Genomic DNA, 20,102 nt, shown 5'->3' with positions numbered 1-20,102 from the left:
AAACTAACTTTCTGAATTATTCCAAGAACAGTTATGGTTTTATTGAGCACTTATATTTGTACCGTGGTTCAGTGAGTACTCAAATGTTGGTACTTTTACTCATCCTGGTCTGGAAAATGTGGTTTTGGTGCATCCCTAAAATTATATTTCTTAATCGTTTCAAGTGCATTTGCAATGTGAGAAAGTACATTTGTAGAGCAAACAGAGTTTACTAAAGTTAACTTTATCTTAATTTCACTTTAAGTACGTGTAATTATAAAATAAAGTCCGCATGCAGTATTTTATTGGCTGTGTCCCTGAGAATGCTTCAAATAGTCACATTTTAGTGTTTAACTATGAATACACATAGAACTTAACTGTGGTGCTGATTCAGAACAGAAATGTAATAATGGGAAACGTTCATGTGCTTTACTATACTTAGATTTGACATCCTTGATGAATACTATTTTTCCACTAGAGTGAAGAACCTCCAGACTTTAGAGGCTGGTACTGTGACTGTGGCTCCCTCTTCTGGCAGTAATTAATAGTTTTACAGAAAAACGTACTTCAGACTTTTTCTGACAGTTGTCCTTTGGTTGATAGAATTAATATTCCTCCTACAGATTAAATCTGATGTAAATATAAACCAGGATAATTTTCTCTGAGCAGCAGACACTGTAGTTATGATAAACAGAATCACAGTCAAACATTTTTATGGTCAAGCTGATCTTTATTTTTTTGAACTGACGTCTCTGGACATTATAAAAATAAATAGATGATTCACAGTCAGTGGATCGTAATACAAATTGATATCAAAATTATGCATCGGTCAGGATGAAGAATCAAAAACATGCAGTACCACCATTCCATGGATTTTCCAAATACTTGTTTTTTTCATCAAACAAAATCTGTCTTCCAATGAAACGTATCGACAGAATATAAAAAATCACCATTCAAATTAGAACGCTATGCAGGTTGAATATGCTTCTCTCAGGCTAGTGGATGGCTTGACCCAAAGTGTGCTCAATGCGTGTCCTCTTGATCCAGTCCATGTTTTTCAATGTAGCGTCTGGAGGAGGAAGCAGATCAAACCAGGAGTCAGGGTTTATTTTAGGGTAACATTCTATGACCAACAGCTGATGTATCAGGATCATGTGTCACAAACAAACAGTTTTAAGTTATTTATTACCATTAATGATGGATATTTAGTAATCTTAATAATGCTGAGGCATGCTGGGAATTTATTTAACACGTTTTAGCTGTAGTTTAAAAAGGATTTACATGTTTTTGGTACCCTGCAGATAAATCTACAACACTGACACTAAATAAAAACTAGAGTGGCAAATAGAAAAAGCTGCTTCTAACATGACCAGCAGTAAAGATATTATCAGTCATTCAGAGTCTTTCTGTCAGATACTGCGGTCTGGACTGCTGAGAAGTGATGCACTGATTACTGCATTTCTAGTAGCATGTTAGCTAGCAAGTGGATGTTTTCATCAGCTAGCACACAACCAGTACCAAATCAGCGGCGTCTCTAAGAAGGTGTTTGTTGTGGGTGAGACGTGTCATCATTCTACACTTAATTCTCCGAAGGTCTGCACTTATGCACCCAGAATAATTCATATCTAGTACAGATGTGTGTGATTTAGAACACACCTGTTGTCTTTTTAAAGGTCACATATGCAAAAATCACTTTTTCAGGCTTTTCTAACAAAATGATGTGCCCCCTGCCTGTCAACAATCCCCTCAAGTACCAGAAAAATCCATTCCCTCTCCCCCTCTCTTTCTCCACTTTTCAGAAAATGTGTGCTGACACAAGCCATTTTCAGATTTTCCCCTCATGATGTCATGTGGGGAGTTGGCCCCGCCCCCTGGTTCAGTTGGTGCTCCCTGCTTGGAAGAAAGTTCTGCCCTCCTCTCCTGATTCTCCAATCAGCTTCCAGCTAGGAGGAAGACCTGGAATACCACATCAATTCAGCCACATCTATCTCCTGAGAGGGGTGTGGTCAGGGGCGGAGTCAGACAGCTCAGTCACATTAAAAGCCATAGAAACAGCTCGTTGTGAGCAGGGCTGAAACAGAGAGAATGTTTCGGGGACTCCGAGACCGATTTAAACTTGTCTGAAAAGGGTAAAATATGTGACATTTAGGACATGCACATACTACAGCACTGAAAACAATGGACCATCATTCACACGACGTATCCTGAAGCAGAAATGTCTTATTAGGAATCACCAAGAGGATATGGAGCATTTACCTCTCCCTCCAGCGTTCCTCCACACATTTAAAATTAATTTAAAGACTACTCAAACCTGAACGGAGAAAAACAAATACCACTTTTTGCATGGTGAACTGAAAAAATGAGAGGTATAAAGATTTCAGGGTACCCTTGACCAGGATGAGAATTTTCTGATTTAATGGTGTTTATGAAATGTCATATGGTGTAGAGCAAAAGACTGACTTTGGTCATAAACACACGAATGTGAAGATTTCTGGCACACTTAATGCCTCTGTTATATCAATATACAGTATACTGATATATATCAGAACACATTTGTGGTGCTGGGCTGATTCTAAACAGTTGAACTATTAAAAATCAGAATAATTTTAGTCAGGGACCTGTTCAAATAAGGCTGCAGGAAAGTTTAAAGGGGAACCCTGGTAGACCAGGTGTTGGAGAACTATTTTAGTGTTTCACAACAGAACAGAGTTGATTAAATCTAAGAGTGTCAGATAAAATCAGAGATGGTCTGGGGTCCACCAGGATATTCAGAACATCCAATGATGAATTCCCTGAATTATAAAGAATATTTATGCAACAATTTATGGGGGAAGATGATTAAAATCTCATCAGCTTGGCTAAAAAACAAAGACTGGATAAGGACATGCCTTTCTCGAAGTGCCTGCTAAAATGTCAGACCTCTCACTGGTAAAAATCAGACTTTTTATGGCCTAAAATTCTTCTGCACCTCCTTCCTCTCCCTTTCTGCCAGCTTCCTTGCCACTGAAACTTTTCTAGATATTTTAGTCCTGAGCTCATGGTGCATTAATGTTGGATCTTTAACAGAAGAGAGAGTACGGTCTCAGCCCTCTCTGTGAAATGTCCTCAGATAACTCTGGTTATGAATGGCGGCTATACAAATAACGGTTGTTCAATGAGTCTATAAACATTTGATTAAAACAGTCAGACAGATTTTGCTCTCCTGGCACAGGATGAAATGTCATTGTCGTGCATCAAAGTTAATGACAGTGAACATTTACCTTCTAGCAAAATTATACAGTGCTTCTTTTCTCTCCTGAAGAGATAAATGTCTATCAGTTGGTGATTTTCCAAAAGATTTGGCAGCAGGCTGTGAAAGAGAAGACGGATAGTTATAAGTTTGGAAATAAAAAGCCAAATAAATCACATTTAAAAACAAATCAGCTGATCTGATGTACGAGTCAGCTTCATCAGAGATAACTTTCTAATAAAATTAAATCTGATTTAACCACACGTCCATTAAGCCTGAAGAGTCAAACCTTTATGGTGGGAGCAGAACTAGAGGAGTAAATGTTCCTTGAAGGCCCTAATGTTGACGTCCCAGTTGCTTCCATCTGGGTTTCCTCCTTGTTCTCAAGCAGATTTGTGATGGTCGTGTCAACACAGTTGGTTTTTGCTGCAGAAGATAAAAATAGAAGGAGCATGGCACTGAGGGGTTATAATAAGAAAAGGTAGATACAGAAAACAAAACCATACTGGAACAGAGTTTGACTAGCATGCTCATGAGCTCAGGGCAGAACCTGGACCTTACCCAAGTCCTTCATGATGACATTCAGGGGGACATGAGGCAGCACGTCCTTCACCTGTTGGGCCATTTTGGTGATCCTGTGATCATCTGTGCCCAAACTCTGGACCATGAAACCAAGGCCAATAGATGCAGGTCTGACATCTGAAGAAAGAAGCAGACCATCTGACACCCCCACAAAACTCAAACCTTATCAGCCTGATACTGACATAAAGAATTACACAGAGGGAATCCGCATTTACTCCACTTACTTGTTGATGCTTGTGGTAAAGTGTGTCTTTTCCTTTTGATGTGCTCTGCTTTATCAGCTTTAGTGATCTTAGTGGACACCAACCCAAGTTCACTGGCTAGCAGCTGAAATTAGAGAGTGGGACGGGACAACTTCAGAGGACGAGGGCAGCAGAGGAGGAAGTGGGAACGCTGGGATATGGAAGGAAAACTCTCAAAGGAAACAAAAATCTAACGCTGTTTAGGTTCAGGCTTAGTTCGAAAGGGGGTCATCATTTAGACCCTGGTAGTTCTAAAGGGGTCCATCATTTACACCCTGGTAGTTCTAAAGGGGGTCATCATTTAGACCCTGGTAGTTTTTTATTTCTGTGTTCAAAGTAAAATAATATTGGACTATTAAATAAACCTAGGATGTTTAGATAAACTGCGTTAACATTTCCTTACTCTTCTTAGCAGCACTTTTGAAATATTCTGAAATACTGACATTGTTATAGGGGGGTTTATAATTTAGTCTCAGGACACACAGGACCTTCTTTATGAGAAACTGTGACCCAAAATTCTCAACCACTCAGATTTACTGAGTGAAAAATGTTGCAGTTTGAAGCTCAGATGGGGAAAACATGACTGAATAAAAGACTCAACAAATAAAATCATATTGAACCAAAGTGTTCTGAAGGAGACAATAAAGCGTGCAACAATTACAATTTCAAAATATACCGCACTGGTAATGAACCTGAATTGATCGTGACTGATCCTGACAGCCCTTTTTTAGCAATGTTTACTGATAGAAATCTAACCTTTCATGCTTTAAGCTGAACTAAAACACTGATTTTACCTCCTGGACTTTGTTGGCAAAGTCCTGCGTCGGCTCGCCGTCTTGTCTGGATATGGGTGGGAGCCAACTGGGATAAAAATGAACAAAAGAAACAGGGAAAGTTACTCTGGAAACAAGCCCAGTACAACTACATCACTGATGTTCAAACTCAGCTGAAAACCTTCTACATTAACTGTTTTAAACAGTGTTCATTCATCAACAGTGAAATGGTGAACGTGGTTAATGGGCCTGAGCTTCTGAGCTGCTTTTACACCACAGGTTTCTATTTCCTGTTGTGTGCCATGAATAAAAATTTAACATCTCAGTATAAAAGGAGCACACCAGCAGCATGTCTACCCATCATGCATCTGCACAGTATCAGGATTCTAATAGAGGATGGAGATTATGATACAATTATTTAGTACCTTACATGATACACTGTACACGGAACAAAAAAAGTCCACAAGAGCTCCATCAGCCAGCTGGACTCTGGTGTACTCTGAGGACAGACAAATACAACAAAAAGTCAGTTATAATGTTATATAATCTCCTGAACACAGCTACGTTCTGCAACACAAGACTGGGTTATTCTTGGCTCTGGATTAGAAGAAAGCAGCCCACGCTAATCTGCTTACATCCAAGATATATAGCTCATTTATAAATGGTACTCCAGATTAATTATTTACTTCTATTGATTCTCTTCCTTCCTCTGTTAGTTAACACTACTCTGTTGTTTTGTGGAGGCTGACAGGCTGATAAACGGTCTCTTTGTACCAATCATTAAACACTCAATGCATTCTGTTCAGCATTAAAGATTTACACAATGAATGCCATAAATAAACAACAAATACCATCATAATAAAACATCCCAACGTGCAAGCTCAATGAACATTACCAAAGCAATCAACGGTCTGGTCACCCTTAAGGCCACAGGTTGAATGGAATCAGTCAGGGAGAAAGGCCAGGAGCTGGGAGTGAAGACGAAATATTTCAGTAGTTAATTCAGCTGAATAAGTAAAATCTTTCCATGTTTAAACTACAGGGGACTCTAAACAAAAGACATTTAGTACAATATACAAAGTCCTGAGAGTCACAGGGCAAAAAGGAGTATGCTAGCAGTGTTTAGTCAACGGCACATTGGAGTTTTGATCTGGCGGGTCACTTTAAAACTAGCAGTTTGACTTCAGTTCCTGCAGAGGCAGGCAATGAGAAATTCTTGTTGAAGGGCTCAGACCAGCTGGAGGAGCTTTAGTACATCTTCAGAGGTAGGGATGGAAATCATTCATTTAAAAAAAAAAATTTAAACATCTTTTTATTGAGTTTTCAATTTAAACACAACACAAACGAATTTCACTGCGTATCACAGTATAGTGCAAAAAATAAGATACAAATTACAAAACAAACAAAAAGACAACACCTCTCTTGAAGTCCAAATGTCTCCACATTTTTCCTCCCAAACTATCCCACCACCCAATCCCATCCCTCTCTCCCACCCCAAAAAGGCTACTATTGTTCACAAAGAAAATTTTAAAAAGATAAATGAACAAACAATCAAGATTGAGCTGCTACACACATTGAATCCCAGAATCATTAAGTTGAGTCTTTATCCCAGTAACAGTTGTAAAATAAGATATGAATGGAAACCAAATTCTTCTAAACTCTTCCATTTAGCTCCTTATGGTATACTTAATCTTTTCTAGCTTTAGATGGAACATGACATCCTTCAACCATCTAGCATGGGGAGGAGGCTTTGAATCCTTGGAAATCATTCATTTTGACTGATAATTACACCCTTAAGCTGGGTGGACACTGAGTGAATTTCATCCAATCAGCCACCAATGTTGAGTCGCTCGATTCACTTGGAAGTTGCGCCAACTTTCAGTCAGATCGTGCATCATTTGTCGTGCTGTGTACCGGGGGATACAACGACCCTGCACAAGCTTCATACTGTATAATGTGAGCAAATAAATTGTGCGTGATAGTCGTGGGTCGTTGGCGATTCAGTTGCTCAGTATGAGCTGACATTCCACCACAACTGTCACAAAGTCGGCTTGAAACTGCAGTGTATGCCTGGCTTTATTGATACTCCTTATTGATCGGAGCTCTTATTGATACTACTACTAATGTCAGGCATTTCCACCAAAAACAGTTTCCATTAGAGGGAGGACAGGAAAGCTTCAGCTTTGCTCTGCTGTGCTGTTACCTTTACATCAACAGTGAAAGCAGCACCACATTTCCTGAACTTATCAATACTTGAGCAGCGACCAGTCAGCAAGTGTTACCATTTAAGTCAAAGTTATTGATCAATGCGTCATGTGCCATTACATTAAGAAGTGAGATCCTCTATCAGAATCGTTGACACTAACCTGAACCTGAGCAGGCCAGCGCGGCCGTTTGTGGTATCCTCTTCAGGAAACAGGAGCAATGGTGGGATACCTTCACTGGAGCAGTATCTCTGCAGAGACTCTTCTATCGCACCTGGAGCAGATGCTGAGTGGATTTCCATGAAGCCTCTGGCCCAGCACACAAAGCCTGTTGAGCCCTCAAGCTGGGGCTGATGAGGAGAAACAAAGCGAGCTTGTCTTACACTACAGTGCATGTTAACACAGCAAAGCATGGTGCAGTTTGATCAACAAAAATCAGACTAGATAGATATCCTGGGCTCTCATTTATAATTAAGAACTGAGTTTAAAATCTATGCTAAAGATTGTACTGCAACATCTGAACCTTGGAAACCAAGCATGATATGATAAAAACGTCATAAACCTGATGTCAGTCTTCCTGACTGTAGAGGAGGCAGGCAGTAGTCTTAAAAATGACACACAGTTCAACAAGGTAATTATCACAGACTCATTAAGAAACAGAAACTCACAGTATTGCAGGGGGTCAGGAGGTTGATGATGTTGTGGTCAAAGTCTGTCACATGGTTGCATATGTAGAGCTTGGTGTTCTTGTCTCTGAAGCGAGGGTTTCTTTGTCTCACATGCATCCCCAGGACGGAGCACATTATTCTAACAATAAATCTGAAGAAAGACGAGAAACGTGGACAGGTGTGTTTAAAAAACATCAAAGCTGTAGTAAACACTTTAACACTTGTTTTCAGCTGTACACTGAAGTATCTGACTGAACTAAGATAAAACACTTCAATGCTGCTGTTATTTCTGGGACCTTGAAAGAATTTGGGAAAGGTTTAATGGTATGTAATTAGTTACCGCTCAGTCCTACAGGATACAGCATAACAGCTCAGTGAGCACAAACTAAACCATTAAAATTAAGAAGCAGCCAGCTACAATATTTTTCTTATGTGTAGTCATTTTAGTTGAAAGAGGCGGTCATGCTGCCAATTCTTTGTATTATAACCACAGAAAGTGTGTTAGTATGGAAAGAGATTTGGGTCAAAAAGATTCAAACAAAACTTTTTCAGTATCAAACAAAAATTAGCATTTGAGAACAAAAAAATGTGATCCAAGCAAAAAACTGTTCACTTCAAGAGAACAAATTTGAAATACCAACCAAATTATTAGTCTTTGAATGTTGAACATCTATCTTTCTGTTTACAGTTTCTGGTTTTCTCTCAGTGATCAGACTTTTGCTCTCGCTCCTCTGTTTTGCGTTTGCTCTGCCTGATCCTTCATTTGCATTTCTTGAGTTTTTGGTCTCAGTTCTGACACAAATGTCACATATGGGCGGGCTTTTCTGGGGTGTATCCCTATTGGCCAATGAGTTTTTGAGTAACAGCTGAGTAACTCCAGATGCACCGGAAGCTGTTGTTCAGCTCACGTCTGGGAAATTTAAGGAAACCAGAGGACTATGGTTTTTACATCAGCTTGACTGAATCATTGATGCTTTATTAAATCTAACTGTTGATGAAACAGGTTTATTTGTCAGTGCAGTAGTAGATGTTGTATTGTTTCGTACACATACGTGTTTTATCGAGTTTTCCAGCCACTTCAGGTGTCGTCTTCAGTTAGAACGTAAACTATGCCTAAGTCATCAGCTTGTCCATCATCTCAGCAGTATTATAGATGACTGTCACTCAGGGAACCTGGGTTCGCATCCTGCTATTTTATAGTTAACGATGTCTGTATGTTTTTTAAAATTATCTTAAAATGAAAAAATGATTTGGTTGCTATTTCAAATTTGTTCTCTTGATGTGAACATTTTTTTGTTCTCAAATGCTAATTTTTGTTTGATACTGAAAAAGTTTTGTTTGAATCTTTTTGACACAAATCTCATTCCATATGTTAGCACTAATCATAATTAACCGTTTCTAAAAACATCAATATCAACTGTGCACACTCAGTACTGTTTTGACAAACCCGTGTCTACCACCATAGTAATGGTGCCCCAGTAAAGCTATTATTCACGCTAAGAGTTCTGTTAAAAAGGATGATATAAAATAATTACCTTCTAATGAAACTTTCTGGAAGTGCACAGCTGACCAAGAACACGTGAACGCCGATAAAGATCCGTATGAACATCAAACAAACGCCAACAGGAAAGTAAACCAGCAACAGCAACAGGATGACTGTGTCTCTGGGAAACCTGCAGAGAGAAACAGAGTTACAGAAACGTAGTCATCGGCATCTGAAATGAGCCAACAGACCGTGTCAGTTACAGTGGAAAACACTAAAGCAATAAGAAAAGTGTGAATAAATCAGACTCTGAACAAGCCTTGTTGACTTAATTCATCTCAAACACTCGTGTAGTTCTACTAAACCACCAAAGGCTTATGCATCAGTAGCTCTTCTTGGTTTTAGTAGCTTTGTTCTCCAGAGAGTAACCGCTGACATGTGAGTGAGATGTAACGCTGAAGAACCAAGACCAGCTCATACTGCTGCCATACAACATAAAAAACTGATTAACTAACTAAACATTCAGTTTGAATTCTAAAAGCATGTGCATACGGCTAAATTTATATGAATGTACAACACTCACATTAATGTGAGATCCATACTTTCATTGGTTTAAATCAGGGGTGTGAAAGTCAATCATGGATTTTGAATTTAGGCCTAGCCTAAGAGCCTAACAAAGTCAACTTTTAAACATAGTAAAATAAGAAAAAAATAAAAATAAAACTGATAATAAATCATTCTAAGATGAAAAAGAATCATACTGGTAAGTCCAAGGGCTCAACGTCTGAGATAAAAAGTCAAACGTATTAATTCAAAAGGTCAAAACACAAGTCAAAATCACAAGTTTTAAAGGTAAAAATATGATAATGGCTGTCTTTTCCCACCTTCCTGACTATTTATCTAATTATTTTACTCTTTACTTTTTCAGACTTTTATAATTTGACATGGATATTTTAAATCATCATGGTAAAGTTTACACGTTTTAACGGAGGAAAGCTACAGACCTCATACTAGTAGGTTATAATAGAATAATACAATACAATAACTTTATTTATCCCCACAGGGAAATTCAATTGTCTGGAGTCTCTCTCATCTATTTACAGTAGAATTATAAATTGCTGATGGTATGAAAGATCGTATGATCTTACGGGCCATATACAACTGTACCACGGGCCAGATTTGGCCCCTGGGTCTTGAGTTGGACACCCCTTGTTTAAAATAATCTGAAGAAAATACTGACATACCTTGAATGCTTTCTACCTAATCTCTGCTTGTGTTTTCACAGATTATACGCATAGTGAAGAAATGTTCATTTCATCAACTAAAGCTCTGACTAAAAATACGCATCAACCACCTTTTTTTCACAAGAATTTAGAAAACGTGTGGTTTTTAGGGAATATTTTGTCTTTATATCCCTATAGCTATCAAATCAAACCTTAAAAATGGATATTATTGAAACAGTCTTATCAGAAATACATGTGTCAGCGATCATTAGTAAATGTGATGCATGATAAACACATGGCCTACTCATCATTCAAGTCTTAATTCAATCGGTAAGATTTGTGTTAACGTAACACTTCAGGATCTTGAGAGTGCAATCTTCCTTGCCTGAGATTTAAAAGAAAATACTTAATGCCTGTGTGTTTCTCACTAATCAGGACACAGCATAGTAGAGTCCCCCTACCCTGTGATAGACATCAGAGAAACCCAGAAATAAGGAGCTACATCAATTCACTCCCTTTCCTTTGAGTGGCTGTAGCAGAGGCAGTAGGGGCTGTTTTCATTGTCACTGCTTTAAAATGGAAGGAAATACAACTACTAACTAGGGCAGAATGATTTGCAAAAATAATCTTAATTGCGATTTTTTTTCCCAATATTGCGATTGCGATTTAATATGCGGTTCTTATTAGGTTCCTCAACTTCTGCATTTTTCAACAAATTCAAGCAATAAAACATTCTATATTATAACTTACAGTTAGTCAGGAACACTCATCATACATTTAACCATTTTATTGCAAAATGAATATACAATTTAACTTGGCAGAGAAGGCTCTGCTCTAAAGATGCTCCCTGGGTTAGTCAAGTAGCATGCTTTGACTCCTCAGGGAGTGCATGGCTAGGAACCCCCATATGAATAGATCCATGAATGACAATGTGCATTGAAAACAAAGAAATTATTTTAGAAGCAATTTATCTACAGTAGCATGAATCTGAATATGAGGGTGCAACAAGCTTTAAGCTAAAAAGGAGGCAGCTGGGGTGGAGGAGGTGAAGCTAGGGTTAGGGTTAGCTGGGGGTATGAACTAATAGCAGTCTTCATCAATATTAGACAAAATGAACTGGTGATTTCTGCTCATGTTGCAAATTTGAAACCCACTGCTTTATACCGCTTTCCACATTATTAAGCAAATGACATTTTTCTCTTATTTTCCCAAATATTAATGCAAATGACAGAGTATTTTTCAAGTCATTAGCCATTACAGCATAATTCAAATGTTTTTGAACAAACTTCATTATGATAACCATTTGTTTTTTTAAATAAAAACCCTAAACGCACTTTTCCACATGTTCCACATTATTAAGCAGGCCGCAGGTTTCAGCAACCTGGGAAAGAAAAAGGATCTCTGCTGCCGAAAAGTGTCAAATAGTGTAATGCCTTGGACAAGGAATGAAAACATGAGATATTTCATGAAAAATTAATCGTGATCATCATACTGTGAAGGAATTTGTGGCTGATTCAGAGCACAGACGGGTTCACGCAGATAAAGGCATAATGCGGAAGGTTTCTGACAGACAAATTCATCAGATTAAGAGAGCAGATGCTAAAATGCCATTACAAAGCAGCAAACAGGTATTTGAAGCTGCTGGTGCCTCTGGAGTCCCACCAACCTCAAGGTGTAGGATCCTCCAGAGGCTTGCAGTCGTGTATAAACCTACTATTCAGCCCCCACTAACCAATGCTCACAAGCAGAAACGGTTGCAGTGGGCCCAGAAATACATGAAGACTCATTTTCAAACAGTCTTGTTGACTGATGAGTGCCGTGCAACCCTGGATGGTCCAGATGGAGGAGTAGTGGATGGTTGGTGGATGGCCACCATGTCCCAACAAGGTTATGACGTCAGCAAGGGGGTGGAGTCATGTTTTGGGCAAAATTCATGAGGAGAGAGCTGATAGGCCCCTTTAGGGTCCCTGAAGGTGTGAAAATGACCTCGGCAAAGTATATAGAGTTTCTGACTGACCACTTTCTTTCATGGTACAAAAAGAAGAACCGTGCCTTCTGTAGAAAAATTATGTTCATGCATGACAATACACCACCTCATGCTGCAAAGAATCCCTCTGTGTCATTGGCTGCTATGGGCATAAAAGGAGAGAAACTCATGGTGTGGCCCCCATCCTCCCCTGACCTTTAACCCTACTGAGAACCTTTGGAGCATCCTCAAGCTAAAGATCTATGAGGGTGGGAGGCAGTTCACATCAGAACAGCAGCTCTGGGAGGATATTCTGACATCCTGCAAAGAAATTCAAGCAGAAACTCTCCAAAAACTCACAAGTTCAATGGATGCAAGAATAGTGAAGGAGATATCAGAGAAGGGCTCCTATGTTAACATGGAACTTGGCCTGTTCAGATGTTTTTGATTGAAATAGCTTTGATATCAGTTAGGCCTGCAATGATTGGTCGACATAATCATTTGTGTCGACTATAAAAATTTGTCGACGCAGGAATTCAAGTGTTGACGCGTCGTATTATTGTTTTTTATGTTGGTAAAATCTAGTACTGGCCAGTAAGGACTCATCTGTACTTGCAGTTCACTACAGGAAGTGGTGGGGGCAGTATCGCTCCCACTGTTTAAATTATTCACAGAAACTGAGAAGAAGTTAAGCATGGTGGAAAGCACGGAGAACACACCAAAAAGCTGACCCAGAGCTTCTAAAGTTTGGGAACATTTTACAGAAAACAAATTGGCGAAACAAGTCAACTGCAAACTGTGTCAAGTCAAACTCTCGTACCATGGCAGCACTACGGCAAGGCACGAACACACACACTGTAGCTGCCGCGGCTTCAAATACTGCGAGTGGGTAAGTTTGCAAGTTGCATGATTATCTTTTAGGTCTTTTGCATTTAGTTACTGAGCCCTTTGTGCCTCAGGTACGAGGATTAATTCCAGTAGCCTACTTATAACGTTAGTGCCGTACGTTAATCAGTCAGAAAACCATCTTTGATATTTGCTAGGGTAACGGTTTTTCAGTAACGCTATTTAGTGTGCATTTTACTTTAGTTATCAGTTCAATACTTTTATATTAGAGGAAAAACAAACCTTGATGATGTAGGAACTTGACATGTCATGTCAGTTTGCTAAACCATTAAGTTTTCACAGATGTGCATGCATAAGAAGGCAAGGTAAAACAGGGATCCATAATAGTATGCCAGATAGCCACGATTACTCGACTAATCGCAAAAATAATTGTTGGGTTAGTCGACATAAAAAATAATCTTTTGTTGCAGCCCTAATTTCAGTAAATATGACCTCCTAATGCTGAAAATTCAATGAATGACCATTTTCAGTTCTTTACAAACTATAAAATGTTTTAAAACTCTTTCGTGCTAAATAATGTGAAACAGTCCATTCTGTTTTTTTTTTTAAAATAATGGTTATCATTATGAAGTTTGTTCAAAATCATTTGAATTATGCTCTAACGGCTGACGATTTGAAAAATACTCTGACTGTCATTTGCATTAATATTGTGGAAAATAAGAGAAAAATGTCATTTGCTTAACAAAGTTGAAAGCGGTGTCGTGTCCCCCACCCTGTGATAGACATCAGAGAAACCCAGAAATAAGGAGCTACATTAATTCACTCCCTTTCCTGTGAGCGGCTGTAGCAGAGGCAGTAGGGCTGTTTTCACTGACACTGCTTTAAATGGAAGTAAATATAAATACTTAAACATTAATACTTTCATTAAACCAAAATATTTGATTTTGTTCTTTGAAAGTTTGTCCCCCAAAGTGTCTGTGCAAACAAAATCTGCCCCATGCACAAATAAAGCATGAATCCTGGTCTCCTAGGAGGTTATAAGAGGTTTTAAATTATTAACGCGCAAGCAGATTGTTGACCATCAACAGGATTATTTTCAGTTCATTATTCATAACGATTAATCGACGGTGATTATTAGAACAACGCGCCCGCTGTAGTCACTGACGTCCGCAGCTCTGCTCCTTCAGTCGTTATTACACGTGTCTCTAAATGCTTGGCAGTCAGCTGCTGGAGACTCAGAGGTTCCTACAGATAAAGATCTAAAACCAAGACCAGTACGGACCCAGCATGCTCTCATAAATCATCTGATCATTTTAAAATGTTTGATCGAGGCACAATTACACACTTTAAATCAAAACAGCCGCGCTGGTAATGGCTCAGCTCTGTAGAAAACAAGGTCAAAGGTTAAATAAAGTGTCAAGGATCTGCTTCCAACGTTTTAGAATTAACTGTCTGCTATCAGACTAGAATATAACGACTCAAATACCAACTCTCAATACTAATACCACTGTTGGCTCTAAGTAACATAGTGCAAAGATAAACTGTGGTGTTTGTAATTGATAAATCAGCTTTATTGTGATCTTCATCGTCGATAAACTGCGCTGAGAGGGTAGCTTTTGTTGAAAAAGTTTATAAATGTCACCAGTTAGCGTCGTTAGCCTTGGATAGCTAAAGCCAGATGTCACTGATTAGATAATACAACAAGTTTAGCACAAAATAAACCCCCTCCATGTAACAGGATGTGTGTCAAAGCAGAGTTTAAGTCAAATGATGGACTTACCGACGAAAATCAAACATTTCTTCAACCCCCCGGGTCTCCATGTCTGTCAGACAGTAGCTCTGAGGCTAATGCTAAGAAAACAACCTGATCTTTGACAACAGATTAGTCATTACGTTAACAAAAGCTATGTGGTCGTCCTGGGAGTAAAATAACAGCTCACATAATCCCGAGTGGCTACATGGATGGGAGTAAAATGTTTTAAGACGACCTATTTCAGTGACTTTAAACTGTTAGCAGTTGTTCATATCGGCCGCGACGTTAGCATCTGTGTTTGTCCAGCCGTCTTCTTCTTCTTCTCTGGTTTACAGGGTTGACGCATCGACGCTGCTGCCCCCTGCCGTTCGTCATTCACCTGCCCTGTAAAGTCCAGTACTGTTTCATGTTTTACATCAGTTACCCAGATTTAATGATATTCTCATATTGTAGACAGGTCCTCCAGCTGATCCTGGGTCCCTGAACGGCTTCCTCGCTTTGTCAGAGAAGTTTTAGCAGAGGATGAGGAGAAAGGATGAGGGGAGATGAGGGGAGAACTTTCTAGGGCTCTGGGTCATCAATATGATGGTCCAGTTAAACCAGTGATACTCAACCTGTGGCTCTGGAGCCACATGTGGCTCTTTTGTGATTATTTGTGGCTCTTTTATGTCTTAATTTCAAATATTATTCCCCCAGAAAACCTTAAAAAGGGAAACATTTTTGCCCATTTTCACCAGTTTTTGCCCCTTTTACCCATTTAAGCTACCTTTTGCCATTAAATACCACTTTTTTCCTACTTTTTTTGTCCATTTTGCCACTTTCATTGCAACTTTTATCCCATTTTTGCCCCTTTCAACAATTTTTCTTCCAATTTTCATCCATTTAGGTTCCTTTTGTCATTAAATACCACCTTTTTCCTAGTTTTACCCCATTTTAGCCACGCCTTTTACCACTTTTATCCCATTTTTGCCCATTTTCACATTTTTTTTTGTGCCACTTTTCACCCATTGAAGCTATCTTTTGCTATTTAATACCACTTGTTTAATCTTTTTTTGCCCGTTTTTGCCACTTCTATTTGCCACTTTATCCCATGTTTTCCTTTTTTTCAACAGTTTTTGCCACTTTTCACCTATTTAAGCTATCTTTTGCCAGTAAATACCACTTGTTTCCCCCTTTTTTTTTTTTTTTTTTTTACCCATTTTTGCCCTTTTCGCTCTTTTTTTGGTCACATTTGGACCATTTTATGTCATCTATAACCAGTTTTTTTTTATCACTTCTCATCCTTTTTGTGCTACTTTCTGTCCCATTTTTAACTTTTACTCCCCATTCTTACCCCTTTTCATCCATTTTTGTTGCTTTTTGACCATTTTTGCCACCTTAAACTTATTTCTAATGCTTCTTCAAGCTGTTTTTGCTTCACCGCTTGGATTGTGGCTCTTGCAAAGGTATTTTTCAACAATTTGGCTCTTTGGTTGAGTAACACTGAGTTAAACGGTAATATCAATATTTTATTTTACCTGATTTAACACTCCTATCCTGGCTGCTGAGGGTGACATGGGTTGGATTCCTGGTTCAATCAGGAGGAAATGTGATATGATAAGACTATGGAATCGTTTTATCAATACGCCTGATAATAGGATCAATAAGAAATTTTTTCTTTGGATGAGAGTTAAAAATTCTTCATGGGCTGCAGAGCTTCATGCTATTTTTGGTGAAGCTGAGTTACAATATGTATATAGAAAGAATTTACCATGCAGCGTTAAAACAATTAGAGAGAAGTTACTATCTAGATTTGAATATAAATGGTTAAATGATGTCTTGGAAAAACCTAAACTGAGGACATATATTCAAATCAAGCATGATTATGGTACTGAATTTTATGTTAAAGCTTACATAACAAGAAGTCAGAGATCTTTGGTTGCCCAGCTAAGAACAGGAATCCAGGTTTAAAACATCCCTGTGGAGCAGAGACTGTGAACTCTGTGATTTAGGAGAAGTTGAGAATAAACCCCATTTTCTTTTGTACTGTCCTTTCTATGATGAATTAAGATTACCTTTGGTGACTGAAATGTACTTAAAAAATCCTGAAATATTCTGGAGCAATGATGATGACAGGATGGAATAGTTGTTTACTTTTAATATTTATAAGTTGGCCACTTTCGTTGCAAAAGCCTGGAAGAAGCGGCAGGATGGTTTAACTAGTCTACTATATTACTGAGCGTCTACTTTTGGTTTCTGGTCTTTCTGTAAAGATAACGGTGTCTTGTAAGCACATTTGGGCTGGCCAGATTGTTTATGCATGACACAATAATAAAATTTAATCTAATCTCATCTAATCCTATAAAAGCAACACATATTTTTATTCATGCTACTGTATATAACCTTCTCAAAAATGAAAATTCCTGTCTTAAAACAGAATCAAAAGGGGCTGCAAGTGGCAAAAATGGGCAGAAAAGGTGGTGCAATTACATTTTTAAAGTAGCAGAAAAGGGTTCAAGTAGCAGGCAGAAAAAGTGGTGAAAATGGATTCAGAAGTGGCAAAAAATAGGCATAACAAATCCTCAAACGTGGTTAAAATGAGCAGAAATCAACAAGGAGCGTGGTGGTAAAAGAGGTCAACGAGGCGACTATGGCTGGGCAGTAAAGTGGCGACTGACAGCACTCGTCTTTATACATCAGGGTATTACAAATGAAGATTTCATTACTGTTTTCATTGTCAATATGTGTACCATTTAATGTGCTGAGACCTTTCAGTTTAAAAAAAAAAAAGCACGTCATATCAAAATGCTTGTTTACAGAATGAACACAGCAGCACCACCTGGTGTCCAAACTAGAAAATACAACACAGTCAAACACAAGATTCATACTCTAAATTCCCCCCAGTCACAAATAAGGCTGCATTCAACATAACTGATATAATTAATAACTTTATTGCCAAAGCTCAGTACACATTAAGGGTTGGAAATGGTTCATTACACCATTGAAAATCTGCACATAGTCTTTCTAGTACAGGGAAAAATAAAAAAACAGAAAACATACAGAAAACATACATCCCTAGATCTGAAAACAGAAAAACAGAAAAGTAGCTTAAACTAATGGTTTTTGCAATGTTAGTGTTATTGAGTATATATATAATTGCATTCAGAGTGAAACTGCCCTTTGTAGTGGACTTAACGACATTATTGTCATTATTCTTCACATTTGTGTTTCTGCAGTTTCAGTAATGCTTAGCAGAATCCAGCACAAACACGATCATGGACTTTTTTAGCAGTAGGTATAACCTAATTTAATGCCTGAACTCAATCTTTATAAGAAAAAAAATCTTTTCTAATGTGCACTGTAATCCAGGTTTCACTCCTGTTTTAAGATATACACAAAGAAAGTGAGTCAAGACTTTGAAAGCATCAACAATCCTTGGAAAATGTTCTCTACTTAAACTCAGAGATCATCGGATTACTTTCACAATAAAAGGGGAAAAATGGTGAAGTACCACTGTCCACCACAGAGGACATAGAAAAGCATATCTAAAGCATAGGTGCTTAAGGGCGAGGGTATTTATATCTGTTAGTGCTGTCAAAAACTGAGATTCATTTTTAAATTAATCACTGAAAAATATAACACTATAAAAAATGTTTGCAGATTAATAACGCTCCAATATCATCACACAATCCTCCACAGCAGCTTTGTTGATTTGATGTAAACACATCAAAAATGCTCTGTACTCTATATATCTATTTTTTATTCAAATAAAAATCAACATAATCTGAGATTAATCAATAAGTGTGTGTTCTGCCTATTCAGAGGCATGTTCTTTCCAACTGTTTCATTACTTACTTATGGATTTACAACATTATCAGCATGATATCAGTGTTGGTAGACAAACATTTCTGCCCGTATTTACAGACCATATATATCAGCAGTATAAATCATATATCAGTTATATGAAAAATGTAAAGCTGTACCATCAGGTAAAGCTGGCTGCCTGAACATTTAGAATGAAGCTGTGTATCCCTGCTATTATCACTACTTCTACCTGTAATGCCTTTCTTCACATACATGACCTGTAATTAAGAAGAGTATTTTTGTTGATGGACTGACAGCACTAACAAATATTCATACATGGAGGGTGTGGGAGAAAAAGAGAGGACAGCAGAATCATACCAAAACTTTATCACTAAGAAAAACTAAACACAATCAGTGAATCCGCAGAGATTTCTCATTTATGTACAACACTGTTACATTTTGACTGCTGTTTGCAAATATTACTGCAGTTAGTTGGTGGCCCACACACGGACTCGGTGTGGATGAAGATTGAGACATGCATGTTTCAGTACTCCCTCTAAGCCTTGGAGGTGAAATGGTGAACAACACTCAGCACATGGAAAGACAGACCAGTTCAAAACTTAGCAGTTAAAGCACGAGTAATCTCTTTAACGCTGTTGGAGCTTTTAGATTATTTTACAGTTCCAAACATGATTTTATTAAGAAGCAGGCTGCAAATACACCCTAAGATATATGAGGTTTCCTTCTTAATTTAAACAGGTTTAAACTGATCTTTCCTTGACTGGCAACCAATGGGGTACCAATAAAAACACTTTAGCCATTTCATACCTTAATGTTATAATACTGACATACTATTTTAAACTACAACTGTAGATGAACTCTTGAGCTTGTGTAGAGTACGCATGTTAGTGAGTTAGTACTCTAAGGCTGGCCACACACTACACAATTTTAAACCTAATTTTAGGCAGATTTGCCTACGGAGGATGATCATGGGTGTGTGTCATGAGCTGAGATTCGTCGCAAAAGATAAATTGTCTAAATAATCCTCGAGTGTGTGGAGTTGATGCAATCATTTTACCAATCCAAATCACGCAAGAGTCTCCTCGACCTAAAAATGCATATATCAAACAAGTTATATACATTTCTAGGTTCTAATTAACCGTGCAAAGCAGATGGATTTCCAGATTCCTTGTCTGTCATCAGACAGATGCATTTCTAAAGCTCTGCCAGCTCTGAGAACAGACCTGACCAATCAGCATCATTTGAGGAGAATGAGGCAGTAGCTATGGGCGCGGTTTCGTTGAACAGATCTGCTTTTATTTTGAAGGACAATAAGGAATTTTAGGTAGAGTGAAGCTTATGACATGAACT

The 20,102-nt window shown here is 38.3% G+C and overlaps 1 protein-coding gene across 1 annotated transcript; it reads right to left on the bottom strand.

Moving 5' to 3' along the window:
- Positions 1 to 688: 688 nt before the first annotated feature.
- aup1 (AUP1 lipid droplet regulating VLDL assembly factor) lies at positions 689 to 15,253 on the bottom strand. The gene is made up of 12 exons (XM_041798231.1): positions 14,976 to 15,253; positions 9,213 to 9,350; positions 7,678 to 7,828; positions 7,172 to 7,359; positions 5,701 to 5,773; positions 5,231 to 5,304; positions 4,827 to 4,893; positions 4,015 to 4,117; positions 3,770 to 3,907; positions 3,498 to 3,634; positions 3,240 to 3,328; positions 689 to 1,048 (listed from the first exon to the last, which is right to left on the bottom strand). The coding sequence occupies exons 1-12, from the start codon at positions 15,014 to 15,016 to the stop codon at positions 1,003 to 1,005; spliced, it is 1,245 nt and encodes a 414-aa protein (XP_041654165.1). The 5' UTR covers positions 15,017 to 15,253; the 3' UTR covers positions 689 to 1,002.
- Positions 15,254 to 20,102: the final 4,849 nt, after the last annotated feature.

The sequence above is a fragment of the Cheilinus undulatus genome, linkage group 10, assembly GCF_018320785.1.
Source record: "Cheilinus undulatus linkage group 10, ASM1832078v1, whole genome shotgun sequence".
In the NCBI taxonomy this organism is placed as follows: domain Eukaryota; kingdom Metazoa; phylum Chordata; class Actinopteri; order Labriformes; family Labridae; genus Cheilinus; species Cheilinus undulatus.
This window is presented reverse-complemented; position numbering and strand designations above follow the sequence as displayed.